This window comes from Larus michahellis, chromosome 7, assembly GCF_964199755.1.
Source record: "Larus michahellis chromosome 7, bLarMic1.1, whole genome shotgun sequence".
NCBI lineage: Eukaryota > Metazoa > Chordata > Aves > Charadriiformes > Laridae > Larus > Larus michahellis.
Genome location: NC_133902.1, coordinates 22,835,597 through 22,859,545, shown reverse-complemented (window position 1 = coordinate 22,859,545; position 23,949 = coordinate 22,835,597). Strand labels below are relative to the sequence as shown.

Below are 23,949 nucleotides of genomic sequence, written 5' to 3'. Positions count from 1 at the left end.
TGCTCCTTTTCTACCTCCCATATTTTGTTCTTGCATTGTCTACAAATTGTCCTATCAAAAGTCCTAGCTGTTCATCCTGCTCGGGAGCTGAACCCTACAATATTTAAAGAGAGCAAACGGCTTTGAGCTGGTTATAGCACAGCTTATAATTAGTAACACATTTCAGATTTCTCGTATCAAGGCCTCTATGTCTGGATCATTTTCTCCAACCAGAATATGCCAATTTTAGTGCTTGTTAGGAGAGAAGGTAGAGATGTAGTGCTTGAGGCTAAAAAGGCAGGAGATGGTCTTGCTTCCAACTTGGGCTGAAGGTTGCCACCCACCAAACTGGGTGTAAAAGACTTACATTTAGCATTTGCTAATCATCACCCTTGTAAAGTTTTATGGCTAAAGAAGCTGATGTCCTTCCTGTACTTAACCCAGCCTGGGCACTGTATTAATTAATATTAATTAATTAATTACATTAATTGAGTAATATTAATTAAATATTACTTATTCTGTATGGTTATCTAGATGATGTATCCCTATCAGAATTGAATGATGATATTTTCATGAGCATTCAAGACATTTTAAGGGGTTAAAAAATATTCAAGTTGTGGCATTAATATTTTGCATAGTAATTGTATCTGACGAATGCCCATTCTAGACTTAAAATTCCTCCTTTGTCATATGGCTTTCATGAGTCATGAGTTTGTATCGTGGATTTAACCAAATTTTTTTTTTTTCCTGTGGACAATCAGCTTAAAAGTTTCTTTCTGTATTTATTAAATTTTCAGCACAGAAATTAACGAAACTTGCAGCTGAACTCCAGACTTAATACATGCATAGAAGTTTAAAAAATGAATGCTGGCAATGTCATTCTAAGAGAACAACCTTCCTTAAAAGGCATTTTCTTCACTTCTACAGTGTTTTGTTTAGAAAATTGTGATTAATCTGTTTCTAGTTACTGCTCCACAGAGTTCAACGAATACAATCTTTCAATATAAAAAATGGGAAGTTATTTTTCTTGATTAGCGTTCAGTGTCAGAAAGACCTGGGATCTAGGATGTGCAGATAGCTCTTCTTTTTCTGTCCCAAGACTGGCTTTTGGTACTTCACATCTGGTATCTGGTTTTGGGTTTCAGCTGGACCCACATCATTTTTGCCATGCTTAGAGGAGGGTTGTTTGCAGGACTACAACTACCACCATCTCATCCAAAACATGAGTGATCCAAGAACCTGTGAGTGTTGAATCTGCTATGAGGAACCACAGCAATATACACTCATTATTTCTGTGTTCTCTGAATGAATAACAGCAGATAACATGGTTTGGTGGCACACACAGTGTGCTGTCGACCATCAGTCATAAAACAAAGTGAACTAATAAATTAACCCACTTTTGCCAACATAATTCATTAAAAAAAAAAATCAGTATGTTCTGTTTGTTAAATCTGTCTCTGTGCAGTCTTGCAGTACATGGTTATATTCATCTTACTTAATGTTTCCAGTATTTATTACTGCAGGAAGATGACTATTCAGTACCTGTAGAAATCAGACTGAAAAGACAGCATGATTGACAGAAAAATTCTTAAAAATAAAGAAAAATCTAAGAGATGCTCAGGCAATTATCCCTGTGAAGAACATGGAGGTCACGACTGTTAAAAATGAGCTAAAAGGAAGTTATGTGATATATATACAAATTCAAAAGAAATAATGTAAATAGTCAAAGCGTTTGATTTTCCAATATTAAGCAGAAACACAAGAATAAATGAGCCAACATGAGTGAATTGCCAGGCTCCTTAAATCAGAGCAACTTTTTAAAATTTTTGAATGAATAAGCCATCGAAGACAGAAATGAGTAATTCCCAGAACTGACTAAAGTCAGTATAAGAAAGTTCAGAGAGCCCAACTGTAGGTTGGCCACTCCAAGACTCTCCAAGACAGCGTTCAGATTCAAGATGCTTAGTTCTGACTGAAGTCCCCTAGAAATCAGCTGGGGTTATTTTTGTTGGTTGCTTGTGGCCAATACTCACCACTTCAGGGAACAAAAAAATACATTTAAGAGGAGTTTGCCTATATGCCTCATTGTTTACTGGATATGAATAGAATCACAAATGTCATCACTAGCACAAAGGTCCTAATTTTCAAGGCAGTGAATATATGTCTAAGGCTACTTAAGCTTCTGACGTGTGAAAATACCTACTGATAAAAGGTTCTGGACATGACAGCAATTCTGATGTCTGTTATTTACACAGCAGATCTACTTAGAAATACAGTTTGTTTACAAAGAAGAAATTAACTCAGCTGTGGATTTGCCTTTTTGACTGAAACCAGAAGCAAAAAGACACTGTTGACATGGTAGTAAGATTAAAATATTCTAGGCCTGTATAAATTTACAAGAAATTCTTCCTGTTCTGTGCCAGAAGAGTAGAGATCATATGCTAAAGTATGTGTGCTGATTTTGGCCTGAAGGGGACAGCTGAGTGAAATTAGTGAAATGGCCTGATGTGAGTCTCCGTGGTTGAGGTCATGGATTTGAATGCTCAAGGCACAGCCTCCTACTAGTAGGAAGCACTGGAAAGACGTTCAAACAAATGGTATGTCACTCTAAAGTGCATGTCATGTCTTTTAAACAATATTTTTTTAAGGATGCCAGCTGCATTGTCCCAGAGGTGGAAGGAAAATGTATCATGACGGGATTTCTACCTGGTAGATTTACTTCAAAGATATAACACATGTTTCCAGAAGAAAAACTGTAGTAAGACTATGGCACACAAGGGCAGTACAGCTAATGCTAAAAGCTTATTAATCATCAGCAGCACTTCTTAAAATAGGAGCCACAAAAGGTATATCACTATATGAAGGATGATGAGAAACACTGGCTCTGGAATATGAGTGGAGAATAAACTGCTAATTTTCCTTTCCATTTTGGACTGTGAAGAGATTTTTATAAATAGTAGTGGTGGGGGATCTTATTAAGAATTACAATTTACAGAAAAGGTGAGGATACAGATGGCTCAAGTTTCTTCTGTTACTGCTTCCATAACAAGGAAGGGCACAGTAGGAACTCTGCTTTCCAGCAGGAATGGTTTTCAGTGTGAGGTTTTGCTGGTAGGTACCTCCAAGCTGAGAGAGGGCATAGCATCCCTGTAGCCCCCACCCTCGCCAGCTGGGCAGAGCAGCTGTATCTCAGACACAAAATCAGAGAGAGGCCGTAGTGACATCCTTTACATGTATGACTCAGAGGCCTTCTGGGAAACAGGGCATGAGAGACGAATGCATGTGATTTAAATTCAGATTGAAATCTAGACTTCCCTTTGAATTCCCTTTCATTTCATCTTTTAAAGAAGGCTAGACCATGGGTTACACCGAGGCTTTATGAGCAGGACTCTGGAAGACAGCTATCCACTGAAGCAGGAAGAGCCATTAGCAGTAGAAGGTAGTTGTGATGTGCTTCTGCTACTGAACTGCTACTCTTGGCACGTACTGTAGGGAATTCTGCTTAAGGGGGGGCGGTGGTAGCTAGGTAAGATGGCAGGGTCAGGAAAATGCGTTGCTTTATTATAGTATATTCGACTGCCTGACAGAGCAAAAATGTAAAATAAAATTTGCTTTCCAGTAGACAACTTCAAGTAAAGCGTTAGCCGTACCACTTTATCCCTTCTCTCGGATGCAAGAGGTCGGTAGGCAAAGGAGGGTTTTATAGAAACTGGCATTTTATAATGCTATTAAGAAAAGCACAAATACAAAACAAGAATTATGAAGCAATGCAAATTAAGATGAATTAGGTAAAGTCCAGAAGGTACTATTTCATGTGCCTTGCAAATATCTCTGTAACAGAAAATATATAAGCTATCTTTTGCCACTTGTCTCTCTCTCAGCTGACAAAAAATTTTCAGCCTTTATTATTCGTTGGCTGAGCCGGTCTCCCCTTGGACTCCTTTGTAGTTTTATGATTAGGCAGTCTCCTAGAAGGGGAAGAAGGTTTGTTTTCAATCACTGAAAAGGAATGTGGGGTTGAATTCAGATATCCGGCTTCTTGAGCAAGTACACCAAAACCCAGGCTTCTCCATTAAAAATGACAGTAGCAACTTCTTCACTGCTGGTCAGGCACTAAAAGAACAGTGCAAACAAGTTTGTCTTCTATACTACCCTGAAGATGGCTGGAGCTACTTGTCTGAATGGGCTTTAATATCATAAACAGCGTAACGAACACTTTACTCAGACACTACATAGCGGAGCAAAGGGAATTAGATAGCATGAGAGAGGTCTTTATTGCTAACTAGATCGGCTCCGAAGCTATTATCAGTATCAGTAACTACAGCAGTTGGGTTAAGTAAGTTTGCTAATTACTCCTCTTTTGGAGGAATGAGGTTACATAATACAGGATTCTGGTTCCAGTAACATGAAGAGGAATTTCTCTGTTCCATTCAATATTGGCATGATTTGGTTCCAGTACTTTCCGTATCCTCAAGTTTCCAACATAGCAGGTCTTCTCATACAAAGGAAATGATACTTCAGTCCTTCAGAGCAAGCTTTTGTGATACTTCTTTAATAAAGAAAAGAAAGAAGAGGAAGACATGATATATTCTTCCTCCTCAGTGCTCATAGTTACTGCTAAGCACCCTGGTATCGCAGGTGAGACTTAACAAGTCTGCTTTTGCTAAATATTCTTCTTTTTATCTGTGTTGCAGAATTGCCTCGGAAGATGATGTTCGCAAAAATTAAGAAAGGTAATTATGTTTACATAATAACCTAAGACTCTTATACAACGATAAGGGATTTAGCTTCCTTTGATAAATTCTTTATGTATGGTTCCAAGCTATCTCCTAATAAAAACAAGACTATCAGTCTGGAGTTCTTATTCCTAATCTCCTTCTTCTGTATTCCTCAAAGACTGTGAGGGCAGTTATGGTCGCTGAAGATAGTAGCTGCAATCTCTTCTCCCCAGAATAAACACATCATGACACTTTTTTTCTCTTTCTTCAATAAAGAGAAAAGATTCAAGCAGGGATTGAAGCATTATATAATTAGCCATGATGTGAAACTCCTATTGCGTGTTTTGAGACCAATCTAAATGCTTCCTCCACTGTTAGCAAAAACAGGGAAGAAATCACTCTGAAACAGAGTTTATCAAGCACCGCGTGTGTAGGAACACACAGAGGTTAGGGCAGATCCCCTTATTACTCATTAAGCAAGGGGGCAAATTTCCCACTCCTGAAGGGGCAGACTGTTTGCAGAAATTTAAATGCCTGATACCCAAACTTCCTAAACAGCCACCGCTTAAGCACTTGTCTGAAACACTGTTGGTCTATTGAGGTAACCTGTATTCCTAACAAGGATATTTAAGTTTGACACTTGCAATGGCACTTGTGAAGATCTATTCCGCCCCACCCTTTCTTTCCACGTTAGAGACTTATCTGGATTGGGCCCAGAGCTGGTAGCCAGAGTTCCCCAAATGCAGACTTGAGTAAATTTCATCACAAGTCAGTTCCTCTTTCTCTGCTTACCCTCCTTCCCTTGCTTCCTCTTGAATTGGTGTGCCTTTAACTCCTCACAGAAATACCAATATTTGCACATGCATTTTGAAACAGATTAATTAAAATCATTTATCTTTGCAGAATAGTATTCTGGAATATTTTCATACTGAGATGACAGTTTTCTTTTCCTGTTGTCTACTGTCTTTTCCATTATTAATGCATTAAAAAAAAATAAAAAATTCGTGGTTCTATGCTATGGAAGTTATTGAAGTTGATTTTCCGCAGATGCTGCAGACATTTGGCACTAATTCCTTTAAGGTCTGACCCTAATTCCCTGCTTTTAATGACAAAACAGAACATATCCTGTTAAATTCATCTTGTGGCTATCTTCAACATCGTTACATGTTTACTGTTGTTTCCAGTAATGTAGTCTTGAATATTGAGTCTCTGGAGAAAGGCATGGCATTTAGAAGTGTAATACTAGTTTGTATAGTTGGGATTATATTGCCTTCATGACCTCTCTCTTCAAACGTGACTATAAAAGTTAGCTGTAAACTCAATTTATTTGGACATAATTTCCTTTTTCTGCAAGAACCATTTTAATATAAGGATTTTCTAAACGAAGAGCAGCCGTTTTTAAGAATCAGTCATAATCCTGTTGTCTACATACCCTTATTATTATCTGCCTTATTTTCTCAGTTAATATCTATCCAGTAATCTTTTTCTGTTATTTCACAATATTATCCAATGCTTGATGAAAGAATTGTTTCTGTAGCTTGTATTGTCTGTGAGCTCCTAATAGATGGAATAGGTACTACTCTGGCAGATTGTCGCCTGCTACCTGCCTACATAACTGTCTCATTTCCATTCTCAGCTGACAGCACATCATATGCCTTGCCCGTGCCTTTCATATCTGTTGGTCTGTGTGAACTTAATTTTCTAAATCTGTGAACATCAATAGGTGCTGCATTTGAAGGGCAAGAAACATGAAATATCTGAACTTTATTGCTTTCTGGCAGAGAATGCAATTCGTAGTGAAAAATCAAAATTAAGCCATGCAGGAGTGCTTAAAATAGTTGATCCTGTTTCTTTTTGCAAGAACATTTTCATGGTTTTAATCTTCCATTTTGCTGTTCATGAAGCTTTATAACAATTGAAGTACAAGATATTGACAACTATTTCTTGAAAAAACACTAAGTAAGAGCTATTATAATGTTTTATATAAATATATGCTGTGCATCAATTGAGTTTAATATTCTTGTTCTAGCATTGACTTTTAATAGATACTTAGCTCAAATAGATGTAATATGATTAACTTCCTTACAACTCCATAATCTACTCCAAAAATGTTAGGGACTTCAACTTAATTGCTCTATAGTAATTTTTATTAAAATGGCAGCCCTCTTCGCACTGTTTTAGTTTCAATATTCTATTAAGTTTCACAGGAAAGGAAGGCCATTTTATGTCACATCTGATATGATTGGCTCATATGATGGCTAAATACACTTTTCTCTGCAAGGCAGCTCAGTCAAGAATCACATCAAAGTATCTAGCGAGAATTTGAGAATGCCTCCACATATATTTCATTATAGTTTCCGTGATTTTCTTTTAAGAATACAATTTTGAGAAAAAAATGAATATGGTGAGAAATTGACATTTGGGGATTATCATATGGCTTATGTGTTTTTCTTCTCTGCCAGAAGCCATGATATCATGCCTTGATATTCAGTCAAATTACACAGTATTAATTTGTTAATTTTTCTTGGTTGATATTGTAGTTGCTGATTGCAAACTAGGAACTGTGACTGAAAAACGATAGTTCAGAGTTACAGGTTTATTTTATAAACTTCCTCCAGCTCTATTATTGTCTTGGAATGTGTATTGATTTTTTTTTTCTCCCCCCACCCTGTTCATCATTCACCATTGTTTGCAGAAAAGCCCAACTTCTGCTTTCATGAGAAAGACCCTGGAATCTGCCGAGGCTATTTTTCCAGGTATTTCTATAACAAAGAGAAAAAGATATGTGAAGTATTCAAGTACGGTGGGTGCCTAGGAAACCAGAACAACTTCAAGAATTTGGAAGAATGCCAGACTACCTGCCAAGGCAACTGTGAGTTGTTGTCCTCGTTATTCTTAATGTTATTCTTGTATAAATAATGTTGCGTTTTAAAGTACCTTGCATGGGAAAAAAAGACAACTTAGGTTATCCTGAGGTGGCAATAATTTAGATCTGAAATTAACGTTAATTATATATATTTTTAAATAAAAATACAAAAATGAAAAATACAAACTAAAAAAAAAATGGTAGGTACTGTTAATTTTAATGACTATTACAGGACTCATACTTTTTTACTTTTCTCATGAGAGTTAGTTGCCTACGTATATGTTAATTCTACAACTCCCTGCAAAATATATATTAAACCTGTCTGTGTAAGAAAGAACACTATATTAATTTTCCAAAATCTGCATACTATTTAATACATCTAAGTTGAAACAAATAGTGTGTGATCTGGAATTTGAAATAGAATTTTAGAGGCAATACAGACAGATGAACTAATTAAAATAACATCCATTTCAACTGAAGAGGGGATTTGGTCCACAATGAGTACCGTTTCCTGGCTGTACCTGGACATTAGAGCATCGCATTTCTCCATTAAACTTGCCATTAGGGGGCAGATTCTATAAACACAATTTCTAGGGTAGAAAGCTGGGGAAATTTGGTTTGAAGTATATTGTAAAAATATTGGTACCTACATTGAAGAAGGCAGAGAGTTTACAGTAATAGAGATAATGACAGGGAATGAAGAAATGGACCTATTCTGGTTACAGCCACGTAAGTCTTTTTCTGTAATCTGAAATCTGACAGCTGCTTGGCTTTATAATATCATAAAATGTTAACACATATTTTTAACCTGTACATCTGAATATAGTCTTTTCAAACCAAGCCTTGTAATGAAAAGAGGTGCCAATGTAAGAATTTCTGTTTTTACCGTTTCCTTATTGTACGTTGCTAGTTTCCCACCAAAAAATCATGGAAGCCTGTCCCTCATTTCTGAATGATTTGGCTGTGCAGCTTAGGCTACCAAAACAGCCTGGCCACAGATCATTCATCCACTTCCTCGCCTCACTAGTTCCTGTGAACTGTTCTATATCAGAATATAGTAACCTTCATAACTCCTCTCCCCTTCACAAAATGTTTACTTTTATTCATAGGACTAATACGTTTTCCCAGACAGAGCCTCCAGACCCTTTTGTCTTGCTTGTCTCTAGTGGGCCTTTTTCCAGGACTGTTTCATAATCGGTCATTTTGGCAAGGGGAACTTGAGCTTATTCACATTTAGAAAAGGAAAGACCCACTATGGTTCCCTTTTTAAAGAATTTCTTTAAAAAAGATATACGTATAGAGCTATGTGCTTTTCCCCTACCTTTGCTGAAACATTTCTTCCTGGGCTCTGATTCCACTTTTACCTTCTGGACTAAAAGTTGCAGAAGGCTTTTTTTTTTTCCTGACTTTATCCTGAAATAACACCTTTGTGTAAATTTCTATGAATACCCAAGAAGAAAGAGAGGATTAGGGGCCATTGCCATGGTTTAAATAGATCAGAGTTTTTACCTGAGTGATATTGAATCATTGATACCAATTGTTTTGTGTTGTTTTTCCTAGTTGTTTTCATTTTGTTTTTCTTTTAGCAAATTTGTTGCCAGTTGTTCCAGCTGAAGAGCATGCTAACACTGTGAACAGTAGCTCCCCAGAGAAAGAACCCAACCAGTTTCCTGGGATTTTTGGTAAGAATTTGGTTTTGCAGAAAAAGTTTTGCGTTTTTAATGCAGACACTCCTTGGCTTGTCCACTCATTTTCATGTTTATTTGAAAGTATGTTAATTGAAATACAGAAGCACAGTGAATTCAGTAACATTACAACTATTTTCATAGCCATTTTGTTGTCAGTAACACGTATTTTGAAAAAAGCTTAGAATTGCAAAGGTCAGAATGTCTGCTAGTAATATAAAAATAACCTTACCAAACCATGTTTGATTTAAATCTTACGTTGGTAAAATTAAAGAAGAAAAAGGAATCCATCCCAAAGTTACCTCAGTACATTAGTTTCCTATGCCTTTGGGACTTAAAGAAATGCTGCCTTTTAGTGGTATTAATACTGGCATGCAGCAAGGCAAATGGGTACCAGTCATAGCTTATTTTCAGAGCTTTGCTCTGTGTAGATAACCCCTTATTTACTGTTTCACTTCTTTTTCCTTTTAGTCAATTTGTTGCCAACTGCTCAAAATGAGAAGTCCAGCAATCTGAACAGTAGTTCCCCAAAGGAGGAGCGCAACCAGTTTCCCATTTTTTTTGGTAAGATTTTGCAGTTCTTAGCTCTCGGTCTTTTATTGCTTTTCGATTTCCACCCATTTTCCAACATATCTGAGACTAAAGAGTGGGCTTATATCTATGTCAAATGTTGTGGTAAGCAGAGAAAGTCAAAACAAAGAAATATATTGGTACTTACAGATCTTCAATAAATATTAGAAAGTGGAAGACCGACAACATCTTGTACTCTTCTGAAAGCGTGTGCTTCCCGAAGGTCTGATAAATACAAAAAATTAAAGATTAAAAGCAGTGATGCAGAGTTCTTTTAGTCAAAATTAATATTTTTGTGGTGATCTAATTGGCAGCTGATTTAAAGCTCCTTTTACCTGTTAAAAATGGACCATATTTGGATTTTGGAATATGGCACAATATATTTATCGTAATACTTTTTTTTTTTCCCCCACTAAGGCTATATTAAACTCAGTTCTTGGTTTGAGTATAATCAAAGTGAGTGTGAATTAATTTTGTGTCTGCTTCCAAGGTATTTTTGCATTATGTATTATAATGGCGATGAGTATCTGGACCTTTGCTGTAGAGGGCTGGGTTTTAACAGTTTCTACAGCTGGAGGCTGTCCACTATAGATTGCTGGTACTTGCTCACACTGTAAAGGGAGATTGAATTTGAGGCATGTCATTTTTATGATCCACAGTTATGCAAGAGGAAACGAGAAACAGTTGGAAAAAGCCTGAACGTTCTTACCAAGCATTTCTGTTGGTTTTTTGCACTTACACTTACTTGTACTTTTGGGCACTGAGTGATGACTTATGAATTCATCAAGGTTTTTGTGTTTAATATGATCTGTAAGATTATGGGCATATAGGGTAATATTCCTGTACTCTTTGCTTAGAATGATATGTCTAATAAAGCTTGAATGTTGTTGTATTCTTTTTTTTTTCTTTTTTGCCTGCACTATGATCCACATGCACTGTTGAGCTGAGGTAAGTTTCTGTGATAGTTGGATTGTTTGTCTACCACACAAAAAACATCAATGCACTCCGTTATTAAAATGATTGACTATAAAACAGTAAAGCTTTTGGCAACTTATTTTACTGAAAAATATTTGAATGATTTAAGGCCTGGTAGTAAGTCTAGGGACATAAGAGCATATAGGTTTCCTGAAGGGTTTTACTCATAATAAGAATCTCCAAATCACCAAAACAACTCATCTATCCAAGCAATGGGTCATGATTCATGATGTTTTCTCAAGAGACAACTGAAGGGTTGTCTCAGCAATAGTGAATTTTCTGGTGGAGCAGATTTTGGGAAGGAGAGGTGAGGGTAAGAGACAGAGAAGACTTGAAAGTGGGTGGAAGAAAGGGTCAGGGAACAAGTGTGGGTGGGAGTCAGTGTAGCTCATGGGTCAGGTAAGAAACAGGACCTTGGAAGGACCAGTGTGTTTCAGTGGAAAGTCTAAAGACCCCACAGGTTGTTCCCTGTTCCTATATTACCTATCTTGCACTACCGTGCCCCATAGAGCCACCTGCTGCCATTCTGTTTGCCAGCCTGTGTCTTTCAGACTGCTGGGATGGGCTAAAATCTGGTACTTTGTGCAATCCCACTATGGGGGGAGGAAAAAAACCTGACAGATGATTTCTCCACCGAGATGTGGAGAGCATAGCTTCCATTCTTGCTGTTAATAGAGGTAGAGGGGTAAACTGAAGTTGCAAGGTAGAGCCACCTCACACAGACATGCACTGTGACTCCCCATGGCCCTCAGTGAGGGACAAGAGTCTGGCTGTGCACATATGATGGACTGTTCAGGATGGAGTGGCTGATGCCTGTCTTCTCTAGTGCAGGCAAGTTAGAAGTTCTGCCACTGTAACATCTATTTTGCGCGTATATTGTTGTGGCTATGTATCTTCATTTTTTTAAATACATGACCACTATTAAAAAACAATCTTGCAAGGAGCTGTCTCTTATAGAATACCTTAGCTCACAACTGAAATGCTATTTCATCTTGATTTCAAGAAAAAATAGATATTAATGGTTGTATGTATAACAATGTAATGATATCAGATTAATAGATTTCCAACAAAGTTCTTGATCTTCAGAAAATTAAACTCTTCTATAGCCAAACAAAACAAACTTTTTTTTTTTTCCTGCATATAAACATGAGACTTCTAGCACTATCTCTCAACAATGAACTTTCTGCAGAGCATGAAGATCGTTCTGGTCTTACTCTGCTGCAAGATCTAAAATAACTTTTATTCTGTGAAAGTTAAGAGAAAGTGAAGCCAAGAATCAAACCTTTCATTTTTAGATTATACAAAGTGATCTATGTAAGGGAATTATGAGTGCTATACTCTACATTTGCTAAGTGGCGTGCAGGATCAAAAGTCAGTTTTCAGCCCAGCAAATATGGAATGGCACACAGAGAGAGTTCCTGTTATTACTTCTCAAAGTCAGGGCCGTATCTTTTCTGATATAAATTGACACAGTTCTATTCACTATATTGGATCTGCACCAGTTTATACCTATAGAGTACTGTCAAGTGCAGATGACTCATTATTTTTGTAATAGCTTGTCTACGTGAAGATTCTTTTATTTTCTCTTTGCTGCCACCAGGAAGGAGATACTGAAGCCTGCATGTATCAAAAATCCGGCAGTAAATCTGGAGTTTCATAAATGTCACACACCTGTGTCTAGCAAAAGAGAATGCAGGAAGCATTGTTTCTCATCCAGCTCACCAAGATAACGTCAAACTTCTTCTGTACTGTGATCAATTAACAATTCATTGTCACACAACCCCAGCTAAGCCTGAGGGATAAGGATTATTGTTGCAATGCAGGGTTGGGAATATTTTTTATAAATATGAGTCTACCTCTGAATATATGCGCGTTTCAGAGATTCTGAAGTATGATCATGTCATCTGTTCACACCACAGAGCGGGTGTCTGGGTTTCAAGAAAAGGCTGTATTATAACAATTTTATCTTAAACCATACACATTTAAAGATTGTTTAGGTAGCAGTGAAGGGTAGGATACAATGGTCTTTTTATAGGTAAGAACGATAGCCTTTTTTATCTACTGCTTATTCCACATAATTAGCTTACATATTTTTTTAGACACAAAATATCAAATATTGCAGTTTTTGGTCTTACTCTCTCACCAAAACAAAATCAGTCCAAACATCTGCGTCATCAAGAAAAAGTACAGAAAAACAGAAAGATAAGATAACAGGAAGACCTATGCTGTATTTTGCTGTTGTAAAGCCTGAAACCTATTTGAGGTGCTAGAGGCCAGAGTTCCAGTTCCCAGGCTCCACTGGAGATGGGTTCCGAGGTCTAATTTCCTTCAAAAGTTTTTGATGGAATTGCCATGTTTCTGAGGAGCAGAACTTTATATTTCATTGTATCAGCATTTTCCAGAAGAAAATTTTACACCTAGAAATGTTTGGCTAACTCAGCTTCGAAACTTTCATTTGTCCTTTGGCTGTATGAATTGTAAATTCTTTTTTCCCGTACTTGTTTGTGACCTGACTTATGTTGCATATATTTGGCAAATAATATACATAGCAAATCCAAGTTTATCAGCTTGCTATTGGATATTTAAAACCTGTTTAAATCAGATATTTTGGAGAAACAGAATAGCGGGAACACAAGGGTGAAGATGGAGTCTTAAGGTCTGTTGCTGTCAATTAAATAACGGGTTGATATGTGTATCAATTACATCAAAGGCCATAGGATGGGCCGTGTAGTTGCATGTATAAAAAAAGTTAGAAAGCATTTAATGACATTTATTAATTTTTAGGTTGATATGATCCACTTGATGTTAACATGTATTGACTTATGTATTGAGTAATGTAATGAGTAATCTTATTTGCACCGTGAAAAACAAAATTGCTAAAATGTAATCTAAATTGAGGAAAAAAGTAGAGTTAAAAACAGCATTTCTGTCTCAAGTAGTCTCTCAATAAAGTTGATATCTGTAATTCATAGACCTTTAATGACCAGATTAGGGGAAAATAATTCTGATAGTGGGATATGTGTTACTATTTATTTTTACCGTCTTCAGTGTGTACCCCTTCCCCTCTGTATAGTTTTGTGGGTTGTAGGATTTTGTGGGATTTGCTTCTTTCTTTTTCTTTTTTCCTTCATAGAAAAAGCGGGAGATAAAACATTTCATCAACTTAGAAAAGTGAGGCTGTAAAACCCAAACATTTGAGAGAGAAACTCAAGAACAGGCATAATATTTAAACTCACTGTAACATCATATACATAAGTATGGCATTAGAAGCAGGGGCTGAACAGAGAAAACTTACCTGGATCTAATGCTCCTGGTGGCTGTGTTAACATACTCACAGGCTTATAGATGGTTCTGCCAATACAGATGTTGGGCTGGGCATGACCACCACGTAGTTTATGTTTACAGTATCTTAAGAGGTCTTTTAGTGACCAGTGTATTAAAATCAATTCATAATTTTTATGATCCGCAGCAGATGAGAAATTATCATGTCATTTCATTTTTATTGTAATATACTGGGGGTTTTGGGGGAAAAAAAAAGGCTGTACATGGCAAAATTAAGAGGTTTTCTTCATGGGCTGGTTGCTTCTGTGAGTGTAAAGAACATGCACATATTTTGAAGACGAACGGGAATAGTGTTTGGTATCTGGGGCATTTATCTAGCAATGATCTAGACAAAGAACAACATAATTTTTAGAAAGAGTACAAGTGGAATTCTTAACAGCATTTGGATGCCGCTCTACCAGCTGCATTATACGTACATAGGTAGTCCTTATTCACCAGTTACCACATCAGTGGCCCCGTGATTCCCCTAAAGCTTACAGTCATTGTGAGAACTCCTTCATGAGAGGACCCTGGAGCCTCTCTGGAAAATTCTACACACCAGATAAGTAATGTACATTACAAAGTATATCTTTAAATTGTGTTATATAATTAAAAAACCTATGCTGTTTGGCCCTTTCATCACTGGCAAGTCTTTCTGCTTTTTCTGAAATTATCAGGTTAAAATAGGTAAGCATTTTTTTTTTAATGTTGCTGAACATATGCTTTGAAAGGTAACACCCTCTCCAGATAAAGTGAGCTGAAATTAGTTCTAGGCACAAGAGTTCTCAGTTAGACTGGTACCAAAAGCATTGCATTAGTTAAATTAACTACCATCTTCATTATAAATAAAACAGTAGATTTAATGTAAATTTTATCACACTGTGAACTCTTACTCTGGATCCAGAGTGAACCTTACTCTTACAATAATGTTACAGTTATAAAAACAAATTAAGGAGTGCTCATTTTATAACCTGAAGCTAACTTAATCTATCTTGAAAAAACAACTCACGACTCAGTTTTTGCATTTCAGAATTCTTTTTGAATAGTACGATGTTGCTAATGCAGCTTCAAATATATTATTAATTTCATTTTGCTGTCTTAGCTTTCCATAAATCACCATTCTGTTCTTTTCCCAGCAATTTTTTATACTTTTTCACCTTGCCAGCTTTGCAGGTGTGTAATATATGTGTAAGATAAGTAAGATGTATCATGGTTTTGGATATCCAAAATTTTGGATATTTTCTTGTCAGCCTCTTGAATTGCCCAATTTAATTCATAACTTCTTGCTTTCAGCAACTCATCCGCTTCCTGCTTTTGTGACAACAGGATGTCTTCAGCTCTGTTGTAACCCAAATTATCCCCTAAGATTTTTACTTGATTTCTTCTCTGAACCACTTCTACCTGGCTTCGTAACTTCAAGAAGCCATCTGACTAGCTTCACATTTCCATTTGTGCATTCGTATCTGAGCTATCTCAATTCTGCTACTTTTTGAAGGAAAAGGGTGCTCCTTTGGGTCGCTCATAACTGATGATAAAATGGCTGCCGTTCGGTTTCTTCCATCCTCTGCACCAATTGTGTCAGTTCTCATTTTGTATGAGTCACTCCAGGGTGACAGATGATGGAGTTTCTCCAGGTTTGGGAATTCTGGCACGGATTTGCTTCCTCAACTTGCTCCAGAGCCCAGGTACTTCAGATACCTCAGGTTCATCTTCCAGTGTTTCAGTTGTCATACTCTCACTTGCAGCGACACTGAAGAAACAAACCACCAACCTACTCCTTGGAATGGTAAAAACCTAAGAGCAGCACTAAAGCACCAGCATCTCGGTCACTTTGTGCACTTTTTCTTCACATCTGATCCTTTGTTATTCTGCAATTTGCAAGCTATTTCTTGATAATTGCTCAGTGTTTTTCAATAGACCAACTTCTATTGCTTAGGTGAAGCTTTATGTATTCATAACGCAAACCCAATATTAAGGTATTGACTCTTACATTGGAAATGCTGAGTACTTTTACCTTCTATTTGATTTCAGAATGTCTAGCTGTACTTAGGAAAATTCACTTAATTAATTGTCATAAATATTGACAATATTTTAAAAGCTGTCCAAGTTTAATTTATTTCATTTCACTTGCTACAAATACTTCACTTGAAACTTCTCTAATTGAGTTTGAATACTATCTCCTATCACAGGAATGGCAATTTTATCAATAAATATATAGGAAACAAACCTTGCTTTTAGGTAAGCTTTTGCTGGCTTAAATCATAAAAGGAAGATGGTTATGTAAACTATCCTGGATTTTCAGGAGGGCAGAATTAAATTTGCCATTAAATTTCATATAAATTTCAAAATTCTGTGAGCTGTAAATTTCATATATAACATCAATATAACAGAAAACTGGTAAACTGCAGTGTTGTCTCTAACCTTGTTTTTCTTGCTCTTTCTAGAACCACCCCCTATCCCTTCTTTCTGCATGACCCCTATGGACAGAGGACTTTGTAGAGCCAAAGAGTTAAGATTTTTCTACAACTACTCAACTGGAAGATGTCAGCCATTTAGATACAGTGGTTGCGGTGGGAATGAAAATAATTTCACCTCCAGGAAGTCATGTTTGAGGATCTGCAAGAAAGGTATGGGAAGTGATACTGCCGCAGATTATCACAAGAGGTAAATATTATGCAGGCTGAAGCATTCTTGCAACTTCTGGTAGTCAGTATTGGCCTGATAAAATGCAATAGTTGAAAGTCTTAGAAAAGTGAAAATGGAAATCAGAAGAGAGACAGAGCTAGAGAGAGAAAGATGGACAATAAAATACAGTGTACAAGAACAGAAATAAGACAACTTGGCATTGGTCAGTCATATGAAGACTTTAGGTAAGACCATGTTCTTTTCTCTTTTTTTTAAAGAATATTTCTTGAAAACAAGTCTTGTCTCATTTCTGATAATATTGGATGTGTTAGTCATGCAGCATCTAATCTTACTTTCTTCGTTTTGCTTTAGGATTCGATAAAAAAAAAGGTGAAAGAAGATTAATAAAAATCAAGAAGAAAAGAAAGAAACAGCCAGTAAAGACTCTGGGCAAGGAAATCATCCCTGAAAAAATATGACTTTGATTTTTATGAAAACATGAAGTAAACTACTATTCACCTGTGAATGAAAGCCTTTCATGTACACCCTTTAAATATATTTACTGTACTGACTATTTTGATTACATATTATTAAGCTGCTTATATTTTTATTATGTATTCCTCATTCATGTTAATAAACGTTACCTTTCACTTTGATAAAGGGTGTTAAATTATAGTTTGATTGTATATAATTGTCAGAGCTGAAACAGGACAGAACAGACTGTGTGGGTGTATAACTCATAATGATTAAAAAGTAGACGAGATTCAAATTTACTTTGCTCCCTTATTCTTTTTTGAAATCTCTTTTTGTGCTAAAGAAAGCATAATGCTTGTCAAACACTAGTCACTTGTCAAGCATGATTGTTTCCATCATAGATTAGAAGATAGGTCTATTGGGTTTGTCTTATTTTGAGTTATTTTAGGTTATGCAAGCTAGATTTAGGTCCATCAAAGTGCATATAATGACACTGTTGTAAAATGAATGTGAGATCAGAATTAACCCACCAGAAACCGTAAAAGGAGTGTTCAAGTTGTAAATGTGTGAAGCAATTTGACAGATATTTGTGAAGATTTAAAAATATATTTAATTTTTATCCTTGCTACTGAACTAGACTCATGGCTAGCAAGTTAATTGTTTCCAGAAATATGTATTAAATTTTTATAAAAAACCAGAACAAATTCCTTTCATAGAAATAAGTACGGTTGCTTTAGGGATAACACTATGCTTACTCTTCCTGTTGACTTTGAGGGGTTTTTTGGTTGGGTTTTTGCGTTTGTTTTTTTTAAAGACTGACACGAAACAGTGCTATAGTTCCTGCCCTTCTCCAAGGCACCTCTCTGTTCTTGGGTAAATCTTTTATAATGAGAACGTTTCTAAAGGAAAGGAAAAAAAAAAAGCAGTTGATTTCCTGTTATGTTTTTTAGAAGTACCTTGCTGCCTATGAAACAAAAGGTAGCAGGATATTTTTGAAACTCTTCCCTGTCTTCTTTGATGTTGTAAATCTTTTTTGTTATGTATCACATGTTTTCTCTTTATGGTTAGAACTACTGAGGACAGTTACACTGCTGTTTGTGAGAGGTGGTGTGGAAATAAGTAGCTGAAATACATATGAGGCGCTCAGCCACTACAGCAAGCACAAGGACAGCAATGACAGAATAAGAAGTGATCTGTTGGACTAAGCTGCCTTTGCCTGTGCACTGTGAATGGCATGTGTGATTTCAGAAAACTTAAGTCTTATATGCCTGATGAGCTTTGGACTAACTCCACGAAGAGGCTAAGCTTTACTGCTGAAAATGAAAGCATTTATACATTCTAAGTATCTGAGTGAGGGGGCAAATGAAAGTCACAGATTTTTATACAGAAACTCCATCCAAACTTCTTTTCTGATGCCTAAGTCCTTTCATGACTTTTAATCTGGGATCTGTCAAGTCTGATTTGAAAAATGCTCATGAAACTGAAATGCCCAACAGAAAATATTTATGTAGAGTCTTGCCATCTGAAATGTATAAACACCACAGACTTACAATGCAATAACTATATAAATCAGACAAGTGCATTTCTGACAGGAAATCTGTAAACTCCATAGGCTGCTGAAAACGAGTAATGTCAATTTTCTACACGGAATTAATTTGATGTGTAGTTACCTGCCAGTTTCAGTTCCAGTTTGGTATCTTCCCATTCTAGTTCATTGACCTTACTCAAGTTTTATTGACCTTACTCTCCAGGTATTGTCTGTACTCCGCACACCAGGAGTCAAGTTTGTAGAATCGAGCTGCGCTGCGCAGGAGCAGAGCAGTAGGTTGAATACTTGGATCAGCTGGAATTTGTCATTGCAGACAAGCGGAGAGCCCATGGTTTAAACTGTTCCCAGGCTTTTCCACTTGTAGCATAGCAACTGCCTTAGCACAGTAGCGTACGTGGCCTCCGAAAGCAGGAGTTGCTTTAGACACACCAGGTACGGGAGAGGCGGGACTTACCAGTGGGCTGAACACCCCACTAAGGCCACAGGTACCTGGCTTCTACACTCACACTAGCTTGCGTCTGCTTGGCTGGGAATGCAGGTGAGTGCACGGGTGTCTGTACCTTTTCCTGTGTAAGTTTTATCATGAAGGCAGTAAAAACAGCTCATCTTCTATTCTCAGCCATAATAATTTCCCATGGATTGACAGTTAAAACTTAGGTCGTTGCTAGATTGTGTGATGTACCTCGGAATGGAAACAGAACCGAGGTACGTGCAACATTAAACAAAAACATCTTCTAGAGCTTTCACGTAAAAGAGAATGAAGTTCATTCTTTAGCAGCAGGAATGCAACATTTAGGTAACTCCTGTGTTATTGCTGGCAATGCTTCTGCAAGGAGGGTTTTTCCTCAGCATCAAGCCCAAATAAAGGTGATGGAGGCGGAGCTGTTCCAGAGGCTGTCCTCTGCCCAGCTGTGACTGTAGCTCTACACCCGGTGGTGGTTTCAGTTGTGATGGGACTCCGATCCCTGGTGGTGGTTTCAGTTGTGATGGGACTCCGATCGGAGACTTGCAGGGATTGGGAGGAAGGGGAAGGTTCCATGGTGTTTCTTAAAGCAGTCCCACTAAGAACACTAACAAGGATTTGTAAACTCTGTAAGTTTTATTAGATCATAAATAAGAATGATGAACTTTCTGAAACAGAATATTGAGAATGAGACAACAGATATAAAAGATAGATAGGAAAGAATAAATGCATTTGTTTGTACACAGATTGCCTTGTGATCTCCCTGTGTCATTTCATGGCAATATTTCTCCTTCAGGCTCCGTCTTGGTCCAGTGATTTGTCCCTGGCTGCCTGTATTTAACACCTACAAAATCCACCCTGGAAGTCTAGGAAAAACCATCCTGTCTGTCCCTGCAGAAACCTGGCTGTGTGGCTGCTCCCCGTTCTTCTGAGTCTCTTGCTTGCTGAGCTCTCCTGCAGACTAACAGGGTCTCCTCACGGCGTGAGCTCAGTCGCTCCCCAGGACTGTGCAGTCTTCTCTTCTTCCAGAACTGCTGTAGCTAGGACAGGACTAACAGGTACTGTCCCATACTCTCCCACCCCCTACTTACATTATACTAAAGAAACTTCTCTTGCATTCATTTTGTAGTAACAGTGACTAAACAAGTGATCCATTGATGGATCTCTTAAGCCATTGTTGAGACAGAAAAAGACTTTATAGTTAGAGCATCTCAACAGTACCTCTGTTTCAACTCAGAAAACATTACAAAGTGATTCATCTTTTAGGCTCGTGACAAAGTGCAATGAGAATGAAGACTGGAATGTTGTAGACTGTATAAAACCTGGTGTGATTATAATCAGAGATTTGTTCTGAGAGTGCACGCTCTTCTTGGTGTGTGTACTAGGTTTGGCCACCATACCAGTTATCCAGCTGTCTTCCTGTCTTCTTTTTATATAACTCTACAGTGCATTTATTTAATTTTTCTGATAAAAAAGTCCAAACTGCAGCGTGATCTGATCTGATCTTCATCAACTCCATGAGAAGTTTCTTCTGCGCCCTTCTCATTTGTTCACTTCTTTTCATTCCTGTATCTTGAATATCTGCAGAACAGCCAGATGCAAGACTAAGAAAAAAAGATCTATGCGCTTCTCAAAGATAATTAAATTGTGAATGTAGAAGCAGGAATAATTAAGTCACAATGCAGGGAAAAGGGAATGCAGGGAATCATATGGCAGAACGGTGAAGAGGTGAAAAAATGAAGCTATGCTAAGGTGTTACAGCAACTGTAGATTTCCAATTAACTAGAGCCCATTCACCCAGTCATTTCATTCCAGAATCTTCCCTGGTTGCTTTGGAGGAAATATGCAGGGTGCTGTGAAATTTCTCCCGTTTTGTATGATGGGACCAACAAGCTGAAGCAATTTTACAGAGGTTGGATGACTTTCCAGGTATCATCTGACCTACAGTAACTTGGTATGTGCCCTTAGTCTATAGAGATGATGAAGCAAAATGTCTTTGAGAAACAAAGTCTTCTCATTCATTCTCTTTTGCTCACATTTTTGCTGTTATGCCCTCCTTTTCTCCTTTTTATTTACTATCTCGTTTCTTTCAGTTCATTTAGAATCATAGAAAGGTTAGAGTTGGAAAGGCACTTAAAGATCACCTAGTTCCATCCCCCCTGCCATGGGCTGGGACACCTTCCACTAGACCAGGTTGGTCAAAGCCCCATCCTGCCTGGCCTTGAACACTTCCAGGGATGGGGCAATACTTTGAGGGATGGGGATTTGAGCCAGGATTTCTCCCAGCATCTCCAATCCGTCTACTGTTTCAAAGCCGATCGATTTATTTACATTTTGAGAAAGTCTCCGCTTTTCCGGCTTCTGCTTTTCAAACACCTTGGCGCGGACCTAAGGGTTACGTTCCGTAACCGGTCGCTTCCACCGGTATCGTATCTTGAGAAAGGACCGGCTTCCAGGAAAGTGGAGTACGAATATCCGCGTCCCGCCCCCAGCTGCGCGCCAGGGGGCAGCACCGCGCCGCGCAACGCTCCGCGGGGCGCTGCTTCCCCACGGGCCGCCGCGCGGGGGCGCCGCTGGGGGCAACCGGTCGCCGCGGCAGCCGGTTTTGGGGTGGTTTAAGCGCCTTTCAGCCGGGGGGGAAAAGGGTAGCTGAAGTAAGCGGGAGGAGGCGGGGGGCGGGTGTCCTTCTGCGTCTTTGAAGCGCAAGTTACGACAGCTGAGGTGTCTCAGTATCCCTGGAGAGCAGGAGCGAGAAAGCTCCAATGATAGATAAATAGGTAGAATATAAGAATCTTGAACGAAAATAAAAACCCAAACACCACGCCCCCCAACTCCACGGAATTTGACGTGCCAAATCAAACACGTCCCATGTAATAAATTTCTGCAGCTAATTCAGATGCCTGTCTTGAACGTCCGTGCTTGGCTGGAATGGATGGATTATTTTCTAGGTTACAGAGTGTAGCATACCATTTTGTAGTCTATGGCCTAGACCTAATCAGTCTAAACTAATGCAGCCAGGCTCACTTCGGATAAAATTCCACTACCTGAGGTGACATTGTTTATTTCAGAGAAGTTAATTTCCCTCACTGTTCAGGATCAGAGCTAATCCCCAGTTTCTATGCGTTTACATTGCCTAGAAGTTGAGTGCCAGTTCTTAGGTCTTCGCTGATTATAAAACTCAAACATTCTCCTGTTGATGTAAGATCCTAGAAGCACCAACACTCGCATGTGCCAAATGAGTATTAAAGTCATATGCCTGCTCTTTTAGTGACCCTAGAGTGTGATTTCACAATTCATATTATCCAGTGGTCGTATGGATTTAAAGTATTCCTGCCCCTCTCTTCCCTCTTCTGATGTTTCTTGACCCTGGCATAGGGTTGTATGTTTTGGGGTTTTTTTGCTTAGTTTTGGGTTTCTTGCTGTTTTCATTTTTGAGGAGAAGATTTTCAATGGCCAGATGAATTCCCTCATCCAGTTCAGAACACGTTCCACGAATGTTTCTGCTGGTAAAGACTGCGTGAGCAACAGGTAGTGAGAAGCAAGCAGAATACTTCATTTTATTTCATAAGCAAATTAAATGGTTATGATTTTGATGAGCACTTAGAAAACCGTGATGTGTGGGAGGTCCCTATGGCCTCACATAAGGAGTACTGGTGTTACAGTGTTAATAGTATTTGAGTTTAACGCTCCATGAACTCCACGTTTGTCCAGCATAGTACTGTCATGTGCACACAGCAACCGTCTGTTTCTTTGGAGAGCACAAATTCTGTCTATAGCGCAGGTATCAGTTGTACAAAGAACGAGTGATAAATCTATATCTATATATAAATATATAGATATATATACAAAGAAATATTCTTATGTCCTGATACAAAATTCTTTGAAGATAGTCAAAGGACTGCCGTTAATTTTGGTTTGTCTTCAATTATGGCAGTTTTCAAACCGGGCAGCTCATACTTGTGCTTTCAAATCACTGGCGTTTAAAAAAATGCAGCCTAGAGTTCTGTGCAGCAATGGTGACATTCCTGCTGCCTTTTTATTCTACCCCTTGATATTTCAAAGACTTATTTGCTTAAATACAGGTTGGTTTTTTTTTTCTTGTGTATAAAACAAAGTAGCACTGTAAATTATGTACTTGTAACTTATGTCCTTGTAAATTATGAATTTGAAAATTTCATTCTGACCTTCGATGCAGTTCTACATTTGAGGAATAAAAGCATTTCTCTGTAGAGCTTTTCAGCACTTACAGTATGGGACACAAGGCAGACCCCGTGCAGAGGTGGGTCAGGTCAGCCCCGTTAAGGAGGAATGCAGCCATGGTGTATTATTTGTCTCGGAATAAAGGTCCCAACTGATTTCTTTCTCTGGGTCTAGTTCGAGAACGAATCTCACTGCGTCCACACGTAAGACCCGCAGTCTCCTCCTTTCCAAGAGAGCGGGTGAGTGTTTTCCGACCCGTCCGGGAGCTCCGGCTTTTACTCGGGGCGGACGAGCCGCAGCCGGCCCCGGGGCAAGGTGCGGGGACAGGAGCCGCGCTGCCGGGGAGCCGACAGCCACCGCCGGGGACGGGGGCAGGCTCCCGCCGGGAAACATCGGGGGAGCCCGGCTTCCCCGGGACACGCCGTCGGAGAAAGAAAAGTAAAGTTGGGGCCGGCGGCGGGCGGGGTCGGAGTGATGTCACAGGAAGCTCTGATGTTTCGCTGCCGCCGCCGCTCCCCGCTCTC

At 38.4% G+C, this 23,949-nt stretch overlaps 1 protein-coding gene across 3 annotated transcripts in view; it reads left to right on the top strand.

Annotated features, from left to right (window-relative positions):
- The window catches only part of TFPI (tissue factor pathway inhibitor), a 41,743-nt gene extending 24,241 nt beyond the window's left edge, over window positions 1-17,502 (top strand). For 2 of the 3 annotated variants that reach the window (XM_074595330.1, XM_074595331.1), the window contains exons 4-9: window positions 4,674-4,712; window positions 7,393-7,569; window positions 9,150-9,245; window positions 9,720-9,812; window positions 16,559-16,741; window positions 17,112-17,502. In XM_074595330.1, the coding sequence (XP_074451431.1) occupies window positions 4,674-4,712; window positions 7,393-7,569; window positions 9,150-9,245; window positions 9,720-9,812; window positions 16,559-16,741; window positions 17,112-17,218 (695 nt within the window). In that variant the 3' untranslated portion in view covers window positions 17,219-17,502. Of the gene's footprint in view, window positions 1-4,673; window positions 4,713-7,392; window positions 7,570-9,149; window positions 9,246-9,719; window positions 9,813-10,477; window positions 10,744-16,558; window positions 16,742-17,111 lie in introns of those variants that run through there. The other variant, XM_074595332.1, reaches the window with a different exon arrangement.
- The last annotated feature ends 6,447 nt before the right edge of the window (window positions 17,503-23,949 follow it).